A 14791-nucleotide genomic window follows, 5' to 3' on the forward strand; every position below is an offset into this window, starting at 1 on the left:
GTCCTCTCATGTTCCTACTTCATACCATGTCTTCCCCCACATACCTCAGGGTGCACCTGGCAGAGGCCAGGGTAGGGGTTGGGGAAAGGCTGGGGTGGGGAGAACAACTGAGTTTGGCCTGGCAGACTCTCTCAGGCTGCAGTCTCCTCTGTAAAGGGAGTGGAAGGGGAGGGCCATCAGCAATATTTCTCACCACACTGGTTTTCATCAGAGCAGTCCCAGAAGTCACACACGAAATTGCAGATGGTCTTCCTGAGGCTCACATCATAACTTGCTAGTACAGATTGAACAAGTGAATGAGGTGGAGGAGAGAGGGCTGGGGGATGGTTCTGGATTCCCTTCTACCTTTCTCCCATTACTATCCTTCCCCCTTTGAAACTGGGATTACAGGTGGAGGCAGGGGGTATATATGCCCCAGGATAAGGATCTTTCTTGAGGGAAGTTTGAATGATGCCCTTTTGGGTTTGAGACCTATTAACTGAGAAGGTCCCTGTAGGACAATTCCCAGACCTAGGGAAGAAAAGGAAAGGGACATTGAAACGGTAGATTTTTCCAGCCTATAAAAATGATTCAGTGCACCAATAGCTTATTTTCAGGGGGGAAATTGAGACATGGAACAAGGAATGAGTTCTTCTTGGACCCCTGGAGAGGACTGACAATAGGACCCAGAACTTCTGCTTCTCCAAGACTTCAGCATTAGGGATACCTCTTTCAAGGAGGGGTTCAGGACTCCAAACCAGGAGGGAGAGAACCTAGGTAGGGTCTCGGAACATTACAAGGGCAAGGGAAGGGAGTCATGTGAATTATCCACAAGGAGTTACTACATGTCTAAGTCCCATGCCTGACAGGATTTACTCAAGAAAGCAGATAAACAAGGGAAGGCACCTCTCTCAAACAGGAGACATTCTCATAAGGTCCAAATCTAGCCCCCTTCCTCAGGAGGGGATCCTGAGATTTTGGAGAGTAACAGCCTTGGAAGTGAGATGACCCCAGGATCCCCCTTCCCTCTGGCTGGACAGAGCTCCCTTTAGCTTTCCTAGGTGTTCTATCTGCTGACTGGGAGCCAGAGAGCAGAGGAATAGCTGGTTCCAGCTCCCCTTCCCACCCTTCCCAGTCTGAGGACATCTATGAGCTCCCAAAGACCCAGTCAGGCTCCTGGGTGGAGAACTGCCTTCATCAGTCCTCTTGGAAGCATCTATATTCCCATCCCCCCAATTCTCCAGCAGGGAACTGACACCCCTAACAACTCACCTGAAAATGGGGCCAGGAAGAGGAGGGAGAGGAGCAGGTACATTTTCTCTGAGACAGGGGAAATTGTCTAGGTGAGGGTGAGTGGCAGAGTAGAGAGGAGGGGTGCTGTGTGAAGAGGAATGGGGGCAGAGGAGGAGAGAGAGCAGATGAGAGGAGTCAGGAAGAAAGACAGACTGTGCAATGACCAGGGAGCAGATAGAGCTAGGAGAGCCCAAGTGGGGGGACTTTGCCCCAGTTATCAGCTTACTGTTGCTACACAGTGCTGATCCCAGGGAAGCAGCATTTCCTAGGACTCCCTACTCCCCCCTTCTCAGCCCTCAAGCCAACGCTGACAATGCTCAACATCTGGCTATAAAATGCATTCCAGGGAGGGGAGGGATGTGCCCCTTGGGCCCCATGGGATGTGGGAGAGGTGGGTCACTTAAGCCTGAGCTTGCATTGATCCCTGGAGCCCACATAGCAGGCTACAAACTTCCAGAAATACCTTAGCCTATTTCCATGCCACTCACCCTGACATGGACTAGCCAGAAGGGTGCACTGGGTATATTGGTAATTGACTTTGAAAAGAAGAGCCAGGGCTAAGTGCTTTCCTGATAGAGGGGCAAAAGAGTAGGACTGAGGTTAGGAAGTAATGGTCAGCTCCATCCTCAGGTGTACTCAACAGCACTCCACCTAGCCCATGAAAAAAACACAAGCTTGGCTCTGCCCTTAGGGCTCATCCTTGTAAGACCATCAACAACCAATCAACCATGGGGCAGATGCTGAAGGTCAGACCCTCAAAGTCAGGAATAAATTCAAGTTGAAAGGCAATCCTTTTTTATCAGAAAGCCGAGCAGGTGCTGGAAGTCAGGAGGCAGCACAGATGGATATTTGTTGGATTATTGGCCTAAGACCAACAGGCTTAGGTAGGAAGGGATGAGCAGCAGGAGTGCCCCAAACGGGGCAGAAAAGCCTTAGTGGCTTGAAGCTGGAGAATGCTAAATAGAGACTGTGGGCTGAGCTAAGGGAGCTGGGACATAATTGGCAGAGGAGGGAGTTTGGTATTGATTGGTAGTGAAGGGAAGTCACTGGAGCACAAGTTGTGGTCAATGGAGCAATTGCTGACTCCACTGATGGTATGGGGGAAGAGGCTCTGCCCAATTTTCCCCTCCATCAACTGGCTCTGGCCAAATCCACTGTCCTGCTTCTGGTCCCTGAAAGCACTTGATCATCTCATTCAAGAGGAATGCATGGCAACTCATGTACTGTGCTTCTTTGTATGCATTTAGGTAGCAGGAAGCAGCATGAGTGGAGGAAGAACAGCTTGAGAACAGAAAACCTGGTTTCTAGTCTAGGTTTTGCCAGCCAAATGTGACCTAGGACGTTACTTCTCCTCTCTGGATCTCATCTATATAGTAAGGGTTGTGCCCGATGATCCCCCAGGTCTCTCCCCATGCTAGCCTACTGTGATTATTATTCTAAAAGACTGAATGAAGGAGGCTACTCCTCTGCTCTGATACTACCTTGGACTTCTCCAACCCATTAAACAGGTGGATTTGTCCTGCCTATAAAAAAGATTAGATATCTCAACTATATACAAGATAGTGTACCTTTTCACAGCCTTGCCAATCTGGACTATTTCTGTTTTTTGTCATCATTTACACTCTAAGGTGTAACTTATATTACAATTATTATTGAAATTGAAGCATTTCTTCATGTGGTCTGCTGACATCAATTCTTTTGAGAACTATTTATATCCTCTGAGCAGATATTTATAAATAACTGTAAATCTGTACAATTCTAGAAAAGTTTGGAACTATGTGAGAAAAATCACTAAACTGTTCCTATCCATTGATACCACTACTGGGCATTGTACCCCAAGAAGTCCACAGCAGTAAGACCCCATATATAGCCAAATACTCATATCAACACTTTGTGGAAAACTGGAAACAAAGTGAGTGCCCCCTGATTGGGAAGGGGTTGGGACAAACTGTAGTATATGAATATAATGGAGTATTATTGTGCCAAGAGAAACCAACCACAGAGTTGAGGAATTCAGAAAAACATGGGAAGACTTAGAACCAGGAGAACCACGTGAGCGGTGACTACATTTAAAAGCAGCTGTATGTTGATTAATTACATTGGCCAAAATCTGTTCTGGAGAACAGATGAAAAAACATTAACTTCCTACTCTAGGCAGGGGTGGGGAACTACACGTATAGAACGTGGCATACTTTTCCAGATGCAGTCCCTACTGGCTTAACTGTCTTTGACACAAGGGAGGGTTTCAGGAGTGGTGGATACCAGGAAATAACTGTGGTATAAAAACAAAATAAAACATTAAAAAAAATAAATATGGGCTGATTTTACCCAGGTGGCCCCAACCTCATTTTAGTTGCCATCATTAAGGGATTTGGGGACTAATTGAGACACTTAGGAGGGAAAGTGATACCTGTTTTCAAGTCTCCTGGGTTTTGGGAATTACCAAATACTGTTGAGTACAGATCCAGGTAAATGGAACACTTACGGGCACTGCTACTGAGTTGGGTGGAGCCTGAGCAAAGGCAGAACCTGGGTCTCGATTACGCAAGGTCTGCTGGGGCCCCTTCCCAAGATGTCCTTGAGGATAGTGGCCTCAAGCAGAGGCAATCAGGTCATAAACTGGGGCAAAGAAGCCTTTAAGAGTAGGCACAGGGGGCTGGGGGAGACGCTGTTCCCCCTCCTCTCCTTATCAAGCTCTAAAGGGCTGAACTGGTGCTCTCCTGCCCTTCAGCCCCAGGATGAGCCAGCTCATACCACATTGGCCTCTGGCTAGCTCATTTGTGGGACAGGAGGTCAGGTGCCCACGGAAAGGGAACAGCAGGTTCTCTGGTACTTGGTGCAGCAAGAATGAAGAAAACAATGTATTGATGCTAGAGACATTCTTCCCTGTACCCCTTAAAAATGGATAAAGGACTCTTCTTCCTGTCATTAGAGACTGGTTGAGTCAGAGATGAAGAAACAAACCAAACCAAACCTAGCTTAGGACTGGCCTGGTTCAGCAGGAAGTCAGATCATGAGGCTGGGGGAGGGGCTTTTCCGAGGGTACACAGAAGACCTGGCATATAGGGCTACCTCTTGATGGCTAAGCCCTGATATTGGTTGCAGCTCTCACCCCTTCTGGTCTTGTATGGCCATAAAATCATAAAGGAGCCCCCAGAGATACTCTCACCTAAATGAGGTCTTTCCTGATTCTCTTCCCCACTCTGGTCCAGTTATGAGCCCTCTTGTCATTCCTTTTTATCTACTTATTTCTATACATGTTGAGTATCCCCCCTCAACAAAATATGAAATCCTTGAGGGCTGGGTGAATTTCATTTTTGTCTTTGTAATTTCAGCACTCAGAACAATGCTTTGCACACAGCAGGTGCTCAATACGTGTTGGGTACTGAAGATGAATGAAGGTCCGACACAGCCAAACACACAAACCAGGGCCCAGCACTTTTAATTTCAGTTGGGGACTCTGTGCCTGAATGCGCCTTGGGGCCCAGTTAGGCACCACAGCAGTGGAAGGCACAACAGGAGGCCAACACCAGGATATCACCAACGTGCCCCCTTAACACAACACAACAAAAAGGTAGGGGACAAGAGTTCAAGGGCAGGTCTGACAGCCTAGGCAGGCAGTAAGGCAGGACCCATCAGTAACCATCATCAGCCCAGGTGACTTCATAGTTGGGGTAGTGAGCTTTGATTTTTTCCGTTGAGACAGAATGTTGAGCACGTCCAAAACCCTACAGAAAGGAGACAATACTGTCAGATTCTTGGGTCCCTCAGGGATCCTGACTCCTCTGTCCCACAGCCCTTACCCTCATCCACCATAATGCCCCATACATCCCATGCCTACCTCGAAGCACATCCTGAGACAGCTGATGGCAAATCTCCAACTCCACTCCTAGCTCTAGGGCATGGAACTAGTCTCTCACCCCAAGCTTGGGGACTCAGCCTCTGGACCTTTTCATACATTTTCCCTCTTCTTTTCCCTTCCACCTTCTCCCTATCCCACACATATTTTCCTTTTTCAACAGGGAAACAGATTTACAGATTTAGAGAAAGAAGGGACCTGAGAGGTTATAACCCTCAGTCTAATCCCTTTTATTTTTCATTTAAAGTTTATTTTTTTATTCTGAACTCTAATACCAAAAAAAAGGGAATATCCATATACATAGCAGAACATAAAAAGAAGACTGAATGTGAAATGGTGAATCTCTATTACTCACTTTTCAAAAAAAGTATATAATAAATTCCACATATTACTTTCAAAACTGTCCTGCTTGTCTGTACTTTTTTCTCCAAATTCCTCATATTATAGATGAGGAAATGAAGCCCAGAAAAGCTAAGTGACTTGCCAAATATCACACAGAAAGTAAATCAAAAGGCTAGGATATGAACCTCAGGTCCTAGGACGAAAAATTCAGCATGCTTTACATTGTATCACAGAATTAGTTCTAAGGCTCTGAATGCCATGAGTCAGGCCAGCAACATGATCTTGCTGCTCTAAGGTCAGGGGTATTCTGGGTGCCAGTGTGGGGGAGGATAGACTCTTGCTGTTGGAGAGACAGAAAGAAAAGTGACAGGTTGGTAGGGCCAGTGTAGAATCTGACAAGAGGGGCACCCTGTTTAAAACAAAATAATATATGTAAAGAGCTATGCAGAGCTTAAAGTGCCATATAAGTGTTAATTGTTATTATTTCTTAACCCTGAAGAAACAGAAAAGAAACAAAAGAAGGGAAGTGGACAAATGAACCTTCAGTCTCTCGGCCTTAATATCTTACCAGATAACAGGTACTATGGCCTCTCTACAGAGATCAGGGGAGACAAAGACATAGTCCTAATTACCACCACAGAGCCAGTGACCCAATTAAGGGCAGGCCAAATTTTTAAGGAGACAGTGGATCCCCTAGTGTAGACTAGCCGTCAGCTGAAAGTTGAAGCGTTACCCTGCTCTTCCAACCCAAGGGAAATGAATGGCCAATGTGCACAATCAGGTGAGAGTTCTCAGGTCAGGTCTGGGGACAATGTCTTTCCTTTCCACATGATAGTTAGCGCCTTTTCGTAGCTGGACCTTGTTTCATATACTATGTGCCCTTTTGCTTGGAGTCACGTGTCCTTTGAGCTCTGGTTGCAGGAATGGGGATGGGTTTTCCTAAGCCATCCACACTCTCTAGTCAATGACCAATAACATATTTAGTTAGAGCAATAAAAATTCCCCCCTTAAACAGATCTCACATTTTTTATTAGATCTATAATTTCATCAGGGTAAGGAGATCCTTGTACCAGTTCAGATCAGCACCTTGAGAGACACCCGTGGGCTCCATACTTAATGTTTATTGACTGACTGATTGAGAAGTTAATTGACTTAGTCTTCTTGACTCAGAGGCTACCTTGGTTCATTCTAGACCACACTACCTCGAAGATCTCACTCAGCAATATTTTGTCACTGTTTAATGCACTAATCATGTAATGTTATATATTATCTGTTTGAATCATTTGAACTCTAAGCCCCATGAAGAGTAGCACAATATATGATATGTCCCCTAGCAGCTCCCAGTGCTTTGCATACATTAGGTACTTAATTAAATGTTTACTGAATGAATGAATTTATCTATAAGGCAGCAAGCTAGGGTCAGGGATATAGGCTCTGGCTAAAGAAAGGGAACCACATTTTTCTCCATGCAAAAATAATTCCAGGTAGAGCTCACCATGGAGTAGCCATACACATGAATCTTCTTCTCTTGGCTCTGGTGGGAGATTCGGCCACCACCTAGACACTCACAGTCAAAGCCCTTCTTCTGGATTTCCTCTGACACTTTATCATAGATATCAGCTGCGGGAAGAGGGAACAGCATGATATCACAAAGACAGCCTTGATCTTGATGTTACCACAGATCCATTTAGCCCTGCTCTGACCAAAAGGGTTCCAAATCAATTTCTTTATGTGTCTTTTTTTTTCTGCTTTAATATTTTATTCTTTTCCAATTACATGAAAAAACAATTTTTAACCTTCATTTTTACAAACCTGAGATACAAATTATCTTCCACTCTCAATCTCCTTATCCCTCATTGAGAAGGTAAGCAATTTGATAAAGGTTATACACCTGCAGTCATGCAAAACATATTTCCATATTAGTTATGTTATGAAAGAAAACACAGACAAAACAAAACAAGAAAAATAAAGAAAGTTTTAAAAAAGGAACCCAGTATGCTTGGATCTGCATTCAGATTCCATCAGTTCCTTCTCTGGAGGCAGATAGCATTTTTCACCATAGAAGAACCTATTATATATATATTATAGAAGAACAGAATTGCCTGTATTTCAGAGAACAGCCTAATCATTCACAGTTGATCATCGTACAATATTGCTATTACTGTGTACAATGTTCTCCTGGTTCTACTCACTTCACTTTGCATCAGTTCAGTCTTCCCAGGTTTTTCTGAAAGTATCCTGCTCATCATTTCTCACAGCACAATAGTACTCCATCATAATCATATATACCACAACTTGTTTATCCATTCCCCAAATGATAGACATTCCTTCAATTTCCAAGTCTTTGCTACCACAAGAGGAGCTGCTATAAATATTTCTGAAAAATGAGGTCCTTCACCACCCCCCCTTTAAAATCTCTTTGGGATACATACCTAGTAGTGGTATGGCTAGGTCAAAGGGCAGGCACAGTTTTATTGCCTTTTGGGCACAGTTTCAAATTGTTCTCCAGAATGGCTGGATCAGTTCTTAACTCCACCAACAGTGTATTGGTGTCCCAATTTCCCCACATCCCCTCCAACATTTATTATTTTCCTTTCCTATCATATTAGCCAATCTGCTAGGTGTGAGGTGGTACCTCAGAGTTGTTTTAATTTTAATTTCTCTAATCAATAGTGATTTAGAACATTTTCATATGACTATAGTTTGATTTCTTCATCTGAAAATTGCTTGTTCATATCCTGTGACCATTTGTCAATTGGAGAATGACTCATATTCTCATAAATTTGATTGAGAAATGAGGTCTTTATCAGAGACACTTGCTATAAAAATTTTTCCCCAGCTTTCTGCTTTCCTTCTAATCTTGGATGTACTGGTTTTGTTTTTGCAAAACTTTTGTAATTTAATGTCATCAAAGTTATCTATTTTACATCCTGTAATGATCTCTATCTCTTGTTTGGTCATAAATTCTTCCCTTATCCATAGATCTGATAGGTAAACTATTCCATGCTCCCATAATTTGTTTATAGTATCATCCTTTATATCTAAACCATGTACCCATTTTGACTTTATCCTGGTATATGGTGTGAGATGTTGATCTGTACCTAGTTTCTGCCAAACTGTTTTCCAGTTTTCCCAGGAGTTTTTGTCAAATAGTGAGTTCTTGTCCCAAAAGCTTGGATCTTTGGGTTTATCAAACACTAGATTACTATGGTCATTTGCTATTGTGTCTTGTGTATCTAATCTATTCCATTGATTCACCACTCTATTTCTTAGTAGGGACCAGATTATTTTGATGATTGCCACTTTCTAATACAGTTTGAGATCTGGTAAGGCTAGGCCATCTTCCTTCACATTTTTTTCCCCCATCAATTCCCCTGATATTCTTGACCTTTTGTTCTTCCAGATGAATTTTATTATTTTTTCTATTGCTGAAAAAAATAATTTTTTGGTAGCTTGACTGGTATAGCACTGAATAAGTATACTAATTTGGGCAGAATTGTCTTTTTTTTTTGGCCCCCCCTTTTATCTTTTGGTGAGGCAACTGGGGTTAAGTGACTTGCCCAGGGTCACACAGCTAGTATGTGTCATGTTTCTAAGGCCATATTTGAACTCAGGTCCTCCTGACTCCAAGGCCAGAGCTTTATCCACTGCATACCTAGCTGCCTCTGAATTGTCATTTTTATTATATTGGCTGGACCTAACCATAAGCAATTAATATTTTTCCAATTGTTTAGATCTGACTTTGTGTGAAAAGTGTTTTATAATTGTGTTCACATAGCTCCTGAGTTTGTCTTGGTAGGTAGACTCCCAAGTACTTTATATTATCTACAGATATTTTAAATGGAATATATCTTTCTATCCCTTGCTGCTGGATTTTGTTGGTAATATACAGAAATGCTGATGATTTTTGTGGATTTATTTTATATCCTGAAACTTTGCTGAAGTTGTTAATTAAATTATTTCAATTAGTTTTTTAGTTGATTCTCTAAGTACACCATCATATCATCTGCAAAGAGTGATAGTTTTGTTTCCTCATTGCAGTTTCTTTTTCTTCTTTTATTGCTGTAGCTAGTGTTTCTAGTATAATATTGAAAAATAGTGGTAACAACAGGCATCTTTGCTTCACCTCTGATCTTTTTGGGAATGCTTCTAGCTTATCCTTGTTATAGATAATACTTGCTATTGGTTTTGGATAAACACTACTTATTATTTTAAGGCAAGCTCCACTTATTCCTATACTTTCTAGAGTTTTTAACAGAAATGAGTGCTGTATTTTGTCAAATGCTTTTTCTGTATCTATTGAGATAATCATATGATTTTTGTTGGTTAAGTTATTTATATGGTCAATTGTGCTGATGCTTTTCCTAATATTGAACCGGCCTTGCATTCCTAGTATAAATCCCATCTGTTCATAATGTATGATAGTTGTGATATGTTGCTGTAATCTCCTTGCCAGCATTTTATTTAAAATTTCTGCATCAATATTCATTAGCAAAATTGGTCTATAGTTTTTTCTCTGTTTTCACTCTTCCTGGTTTAGGTGTCAGTACTATATTTGTGTCATAAAAGGAATTTGGTAGGACTCGTTCTTTGACTATTTTTCCAAATAGTTTATATAGTACTGGAACTAATTGTTCTTTAAATATCTGGTAGAATTTACTTGTGAGTCCATCTGGTTATTGATGGCTTGTTCAATTTTTTTTTTCTGAGATAGGGTTAACTATTCTATTTCCTCTTCTGTTAATCTGGGTAACACATTTTTGTAAATATTCATCCATTTCACTTAGATTTTTAAATTTACTGGCACATAGTTGGGCAAAATAGCTCCTAATTATTTTTATTTATTTATTTTTTAAGGCAATTGGGGTTAAGTGACTTGCCCAGGGTCACACAGCTAATAAGTGTCAAGTGTTTGGTCTGAGGCCACATTTGAACCCAGGTCCTCCTGACTTCAGGGCCGGTGCTGTATCCAGTGTGCCACCTAGCTGCTCCCAATAGCTCCTAATTATTGCTTTAATTTCCTCTTCACTGGTGGGGCATTTGCCCTTTTCATTTTTGATAATGGTAATTTGGTTTTCTTCTTCTTTTTTTAAATCAAATTACCAAAATGGTTTATCTATTTTTCCCCCATTCAACCTGCTCCTAGATTAATTATTGATTCAATAGTTTTCTTACTTTCAATTTGATTAATCTTTCTTTGATTTTCAGGATTTCCAATTTGGTGTTTAATTGAGGATTTTTAATTTGTTCTTTTTCTACTTTTTTTTTTTTTTTGGTGAGGCAACTGGGGTTAAGTTACTTAAGTCACACAGCTTGTGAGTATTATGTGAACTCAAGTCCTCCTGAGTACAAGGCCAGTGGTCTACCCACTGCACCACCTAACTGCTCCTTTTTCTACTTTTTTTAACTGAATACCCAATCCATTGATCTGCTCTTTCTCAATTTTACTCATAGTAAGTGTTCAGAGATATAAACTTTTTCCTAACTACTACTTTGGCTGCATCCCATAAACTTTGGTATGCTGTTTCATTGTCATTCTCTTATTGAAATTATTTATTGTTTCTATAATCTGTTCTTTGACCCACTCGTTCTTTAGTATTACATTATTTAGTTTCCAATTAATTTTCTATCTATGTTTCCATGGCTCTTTATTGAATATTATTTTTATTGCATTATCCAAATCAATTTCCAAAGAAACAGTAGTGAGTTCTGAAAGGGCCTATTTGTTCTGCCTTAGAATAATGTCTCTTCTATGTCAGGGATGATAATTATAATAACCACTTACCTGTTCTAAGACCTTAGTACCTGTTGTTAGAACTGTAAGGAACTTTAAAGAGGATCTAAATCCAATCCTTCTGTGTGAATAGCACTTTATAGTTTATAAACTGCTGTATATCTTAATATTCATTAGTTTTGGATGAGGACATGAGTTCGAATCCAACCTTAGACATTTACTAGCTGTGACCTGGGCAAATTCAAAGCCTCAATTTTACTACCTGTAAAATAAGAATAACAACTCACTAGATTAGTTTGAGGAACAAATAAGATACTGTATGTAAAACCTAGCAAATCTTAGAAAAAGCTATATAAATGTGAGCCATTATCATAGACTTTTATAGATTTAGGGTTGGAAGGGAACTGAAAGAGATCATCTAAACCAATCTCCTCATCTTATATATGAGGAAACTGGTTAAATGACTTGCCCAAAGCATTGATGTTAAAAAGTAGCTGAGCCAGCATTTGAATACAGTAATCTGATTCCGAATCTAATGCTTTTTCCACGATTCTGTACTACCTCTCATTTAAGTCTCCTAAAAGTGAGGAAGACAGGACAGGGATAATTACCCTCATTTTATAAAAGAAGAAGCTGAGGTTCATCGATGGGAAATGACTTTCCCAAAGTCACACCTAGTAAGTGGCAGAGCTGTGGGGAGTGCCTTGGCCTCCTGACTCCTCCTTTGGTGTTCCTTTTCACTACACTAGTGTTCTTCCCACCAAGATGAGGATGCTACTGCCCTTGCACCCAAGGCAGTAGGAGATGAAGGGTGGGTGTTGAGAGTCACATTAGATATTCTAGAGCTGGAAAGGGCATTGGGGATTGTCCAGTCCAATGCCTCCCTTTCACAAATGAGGAAAATAAGGGTCAGTGAGGTTAAGAGACTAGCCAAGGTCGAGATGGTTAAGTGTCAGAGCACGGATTTGAACTCAGGCACTCAAACTTCAAATCCAATGCTCTTTCCACTGTACCACAGTAGTTACTGAGATTAAAACAACTGCACAGCCTTCTGCGGGCAGTGGGAGCCACTGGGATTTTGGAGGAGGGCACAGGAACTGACGCATCCGGCCGCTGGAAGGAGCCAAATGGGGGAATCCACTATCTCCAAAAGAGTGTTTTATTATCGCCCAGGTGAGCAACGCTCGGGTCCACGTGGGGTTCAGTCCTGATTTCTTACTCGGGGCCCCGCCTGCAACTCTAGGCCCCGCCCGCCCACTGAGGGCCCAGCCTATGGGCTCGTTCCTTCTCTCCCCTAGGCTCCGCCCTCCCCTCTTTCCCACTCCCATGGCCGCGTCTAAGTCTTTCCTCACCATGGTACTCGGCCCACTTGTAGCCGCGCACGATCTCTTTGCTTGGGCAGTCCTGGCCATCGGGGTTGGAGTCCCGCGCAGAATGTACTCGGATCAGCACGTACTTGAAGACACCGTCGGGATCGATGTCCACATCCGGGATCTGAGCGAGGTCGGCCTCCGCCATCTTTCCGCAACGCGCAAACCGGACCCTCCCACCAATGCTCAACGCACTTTCTCCTTCTTCCCTTGATCAGCGCGTAGAGGGCGGGCGCAACCTGCAGGGTGGCCAATCACGCTATCCGGAGTGCTTTCCATCGCGGTCCGACTAACTAATCGAATCGTAGAAGCGAAGTGATTGACCAATCAGAACTTAGGTGATCACGGACCACGCGGTTGGTTTCGTTAAGGGATAGGTTCAACTACGGAAGGGGAAAGGCGATTTAATTTTCTCAACCAGAAAACGGAAAATTGCTTTGCCTTGGGCGGAGGACCCTGCGTGCACTAGGATTTTCGGGTTTCGGGGGATCTGTGTGTAGGAGGACTGTTTTTAGGTTTATGGAGAAAGCCTGTCACATTACACACAAGAGATGCTTACTCAATTCATTCCCTGAACAATATTCCCAGAATCTGCTGTGTTCAAGACCCTTTGCTCTATGTGAAGGGAGACACAGACGGCCCAGGTCATAGGAACACAATCCCCCTTCATTTTGCAGACATGGAAACTGAGGCCCAGAGAGAAAAAGTTTCTTACTCAAGTTCAGTCAAGTACTAAGTGCCAGAGCCCACTAACAGAAGCCTGATGTCAGGGTTAACTCATGGCTGACTCCAAATTCAGCCCTCTGGGGGGAGCTTTCAGTTTTAGGATGGAGCACACATAGTGACATCAATATACAACCTGAGGTAGAATTAAGAGAGAAGTGTAGCCCTTGTTTGGAGAGTATAAATTGTTGGAAGAAGCAGTATTTAGGAAGGCCTCCTAAGGGAGGTGGTCTGTGAGCCAAGGGATGCTATAGAAACAGTGAGGTACGTTTTGGTTGGAGCTTAAAGTGTGAAAAGATGAAAATTAATATTTCTACTATATCCATTTTACAATGTAATTGATTTTATGCTGTATTGTTTGTTTTTTTCTTTTTTTGGGGGGTTAGACAGTGGGGTTAAGTGATTTGCCCAGGGTCACACATAGTAAGCATCAAGTGTCTGAGGCCAAATTTGAACTCAGGTTCTCCTGACTCCAGGGCGAGTGCTGTATGCACTGTGCCACCTAGCTGCCCCTGCTGTATTGATTTTTATAATTGACTTAGTATCTACCTGAACTCACCTTACTCAAGAATGCAGTTTGCCCTCTGAGTTAGTTTAAAGGCATGGTTGAGAGGGAATGTTGTTATCATTCATGCTGTCACTCCCTGAGACATCTTCCGGTTGTCTGTAAGGCCCAAACAGCTTAACCCCCAAAAGATGTCATCTGTACTGGCCTGTTTTTGTGCAATTAGGGGAAATTTGATTTCCCTCAAGGGGACAGCAAACCTGGTGGTACTGGTCCCCTAACAAAGATGACAAGAGGCAAATGAGTCCCATAAAATAAATAACGTTACTTAATTGTTAGAAAAGGGCATGATTCACCATTTCTGAATGCCAACCCACTTTTCCAAGTATAGCCGATTGCAACGTTCCAAAACCACCTAGACCCTTTCCATTCCTGTGTGTCAAGAGAGAGGGGAACCTCTTCTCATTGGGGTTGCTAGCCTTGCTGAGGTGGCCAATCTGACCTGCTGTGTTAATAGTTATACAAATCGCTGTTAATAAACTAATTCTGCTCAGAGTACGTACCTCAGTTTACCTTTATTACATTTACTCACCAAAAAAGGCTGGAGGGAGAGGCAAGGTTGGGGCCAGATTGTGTAAATGCTAGACTAGGGGGTTTTGGTTTTATTTGATTAAAAAAAATCAAGGAATCATTGAAAAGTTTTAAGCAGGTATAAATAGGTCTATATGGAAAAGTAGAGTCATTAGTCAATAGGAGTTGGAAGTGGAAAAGACCTTAACGATCTAATCCAACTTCTCATTTTAAGGAAATTGAGGCATAGAACAGAGAAAGATTTGCCAAAGGTAGTAACTATCAGGGTCAAGTTTTGAACTCAAGTTCTTTAACCCCAACTCCACTGCTCTTTCCATGCTGTATATGTGGGTGGGTGTGGAGAATGGGTTTAATGGAACAAACACTATGTGGATACAGAGATGAAATAAGATACT

At 42.3% G+C, this 14791-nt stretch overlaps 1 protein-coding gene across 1 annotated transcript; it reads right to left on the minus strand.

Annotated features, from left to right (window-relative positions):
* Positions 1-4697: 4697 nt before the first annotated feature.
* Positions 4698-12785, minus strand: PHPT1 (phosphohistidine phosphatase 1). Its single transcript, XM_020981836.2, has 3 exons — positions 12560-12785; positions 6969-7093; positions 4698-5000 (listed from the first exon to the last, which is right to left on the minus strand). Exons 1-3 carry the CDS (start codon positions 12723-12725, stop codon positions 4908-4910), a joined length of 384 nt encoding a protein of 127 aa, XP_020837495.1. The 5' UTR covers positions 12726-12785; the 3' UTR covers positions 4698-4907.
* Positions 12786-14791: the final 2006 nt, after the last annotated feature.

The sequence above is a fragment of the Phascolarctos cinereus genome, unplaced genomic scaffold (genome assembly GCF_003287225.1).
Source record: "Phascolarctos cinereus isolate Bilbo 61053 unplaced genomic scaffold, phaCin_HiC Scaffold_2;HRSCAF=192, whole genome shotgun sequence".
NCBI classification, from domain to species: Eukaryota; Metazoa; Chordata; class Mammalia; order Diprotodontia; family Phascolarctidae; genus Phascolarctos; species Phascolarctos cinereus.

Coding starts and splice junctions, on each gene's coding strand:
- PHPT1 (XM_020981836.2), bottom strand. CDS start 12,725: ATGGCGGAGGCCGACCTCGCTCAGATCCCGGATGTGGACATCGATCCC. Junction 7,094..12,559: donor CAAGTGGGCCGAGTACCATG/GTGAGGAAAGAC, acceptor CTCTTCCCGCAG/CTGATATCTATGATAAAGTG. Junction 5,001..6,968: donor ATGTGTATGGCTACTCCATG/GTGAGCTCTACC, acceptor TCCTTTCTGTAG/GGTTTTGGACGTGCTCAACA.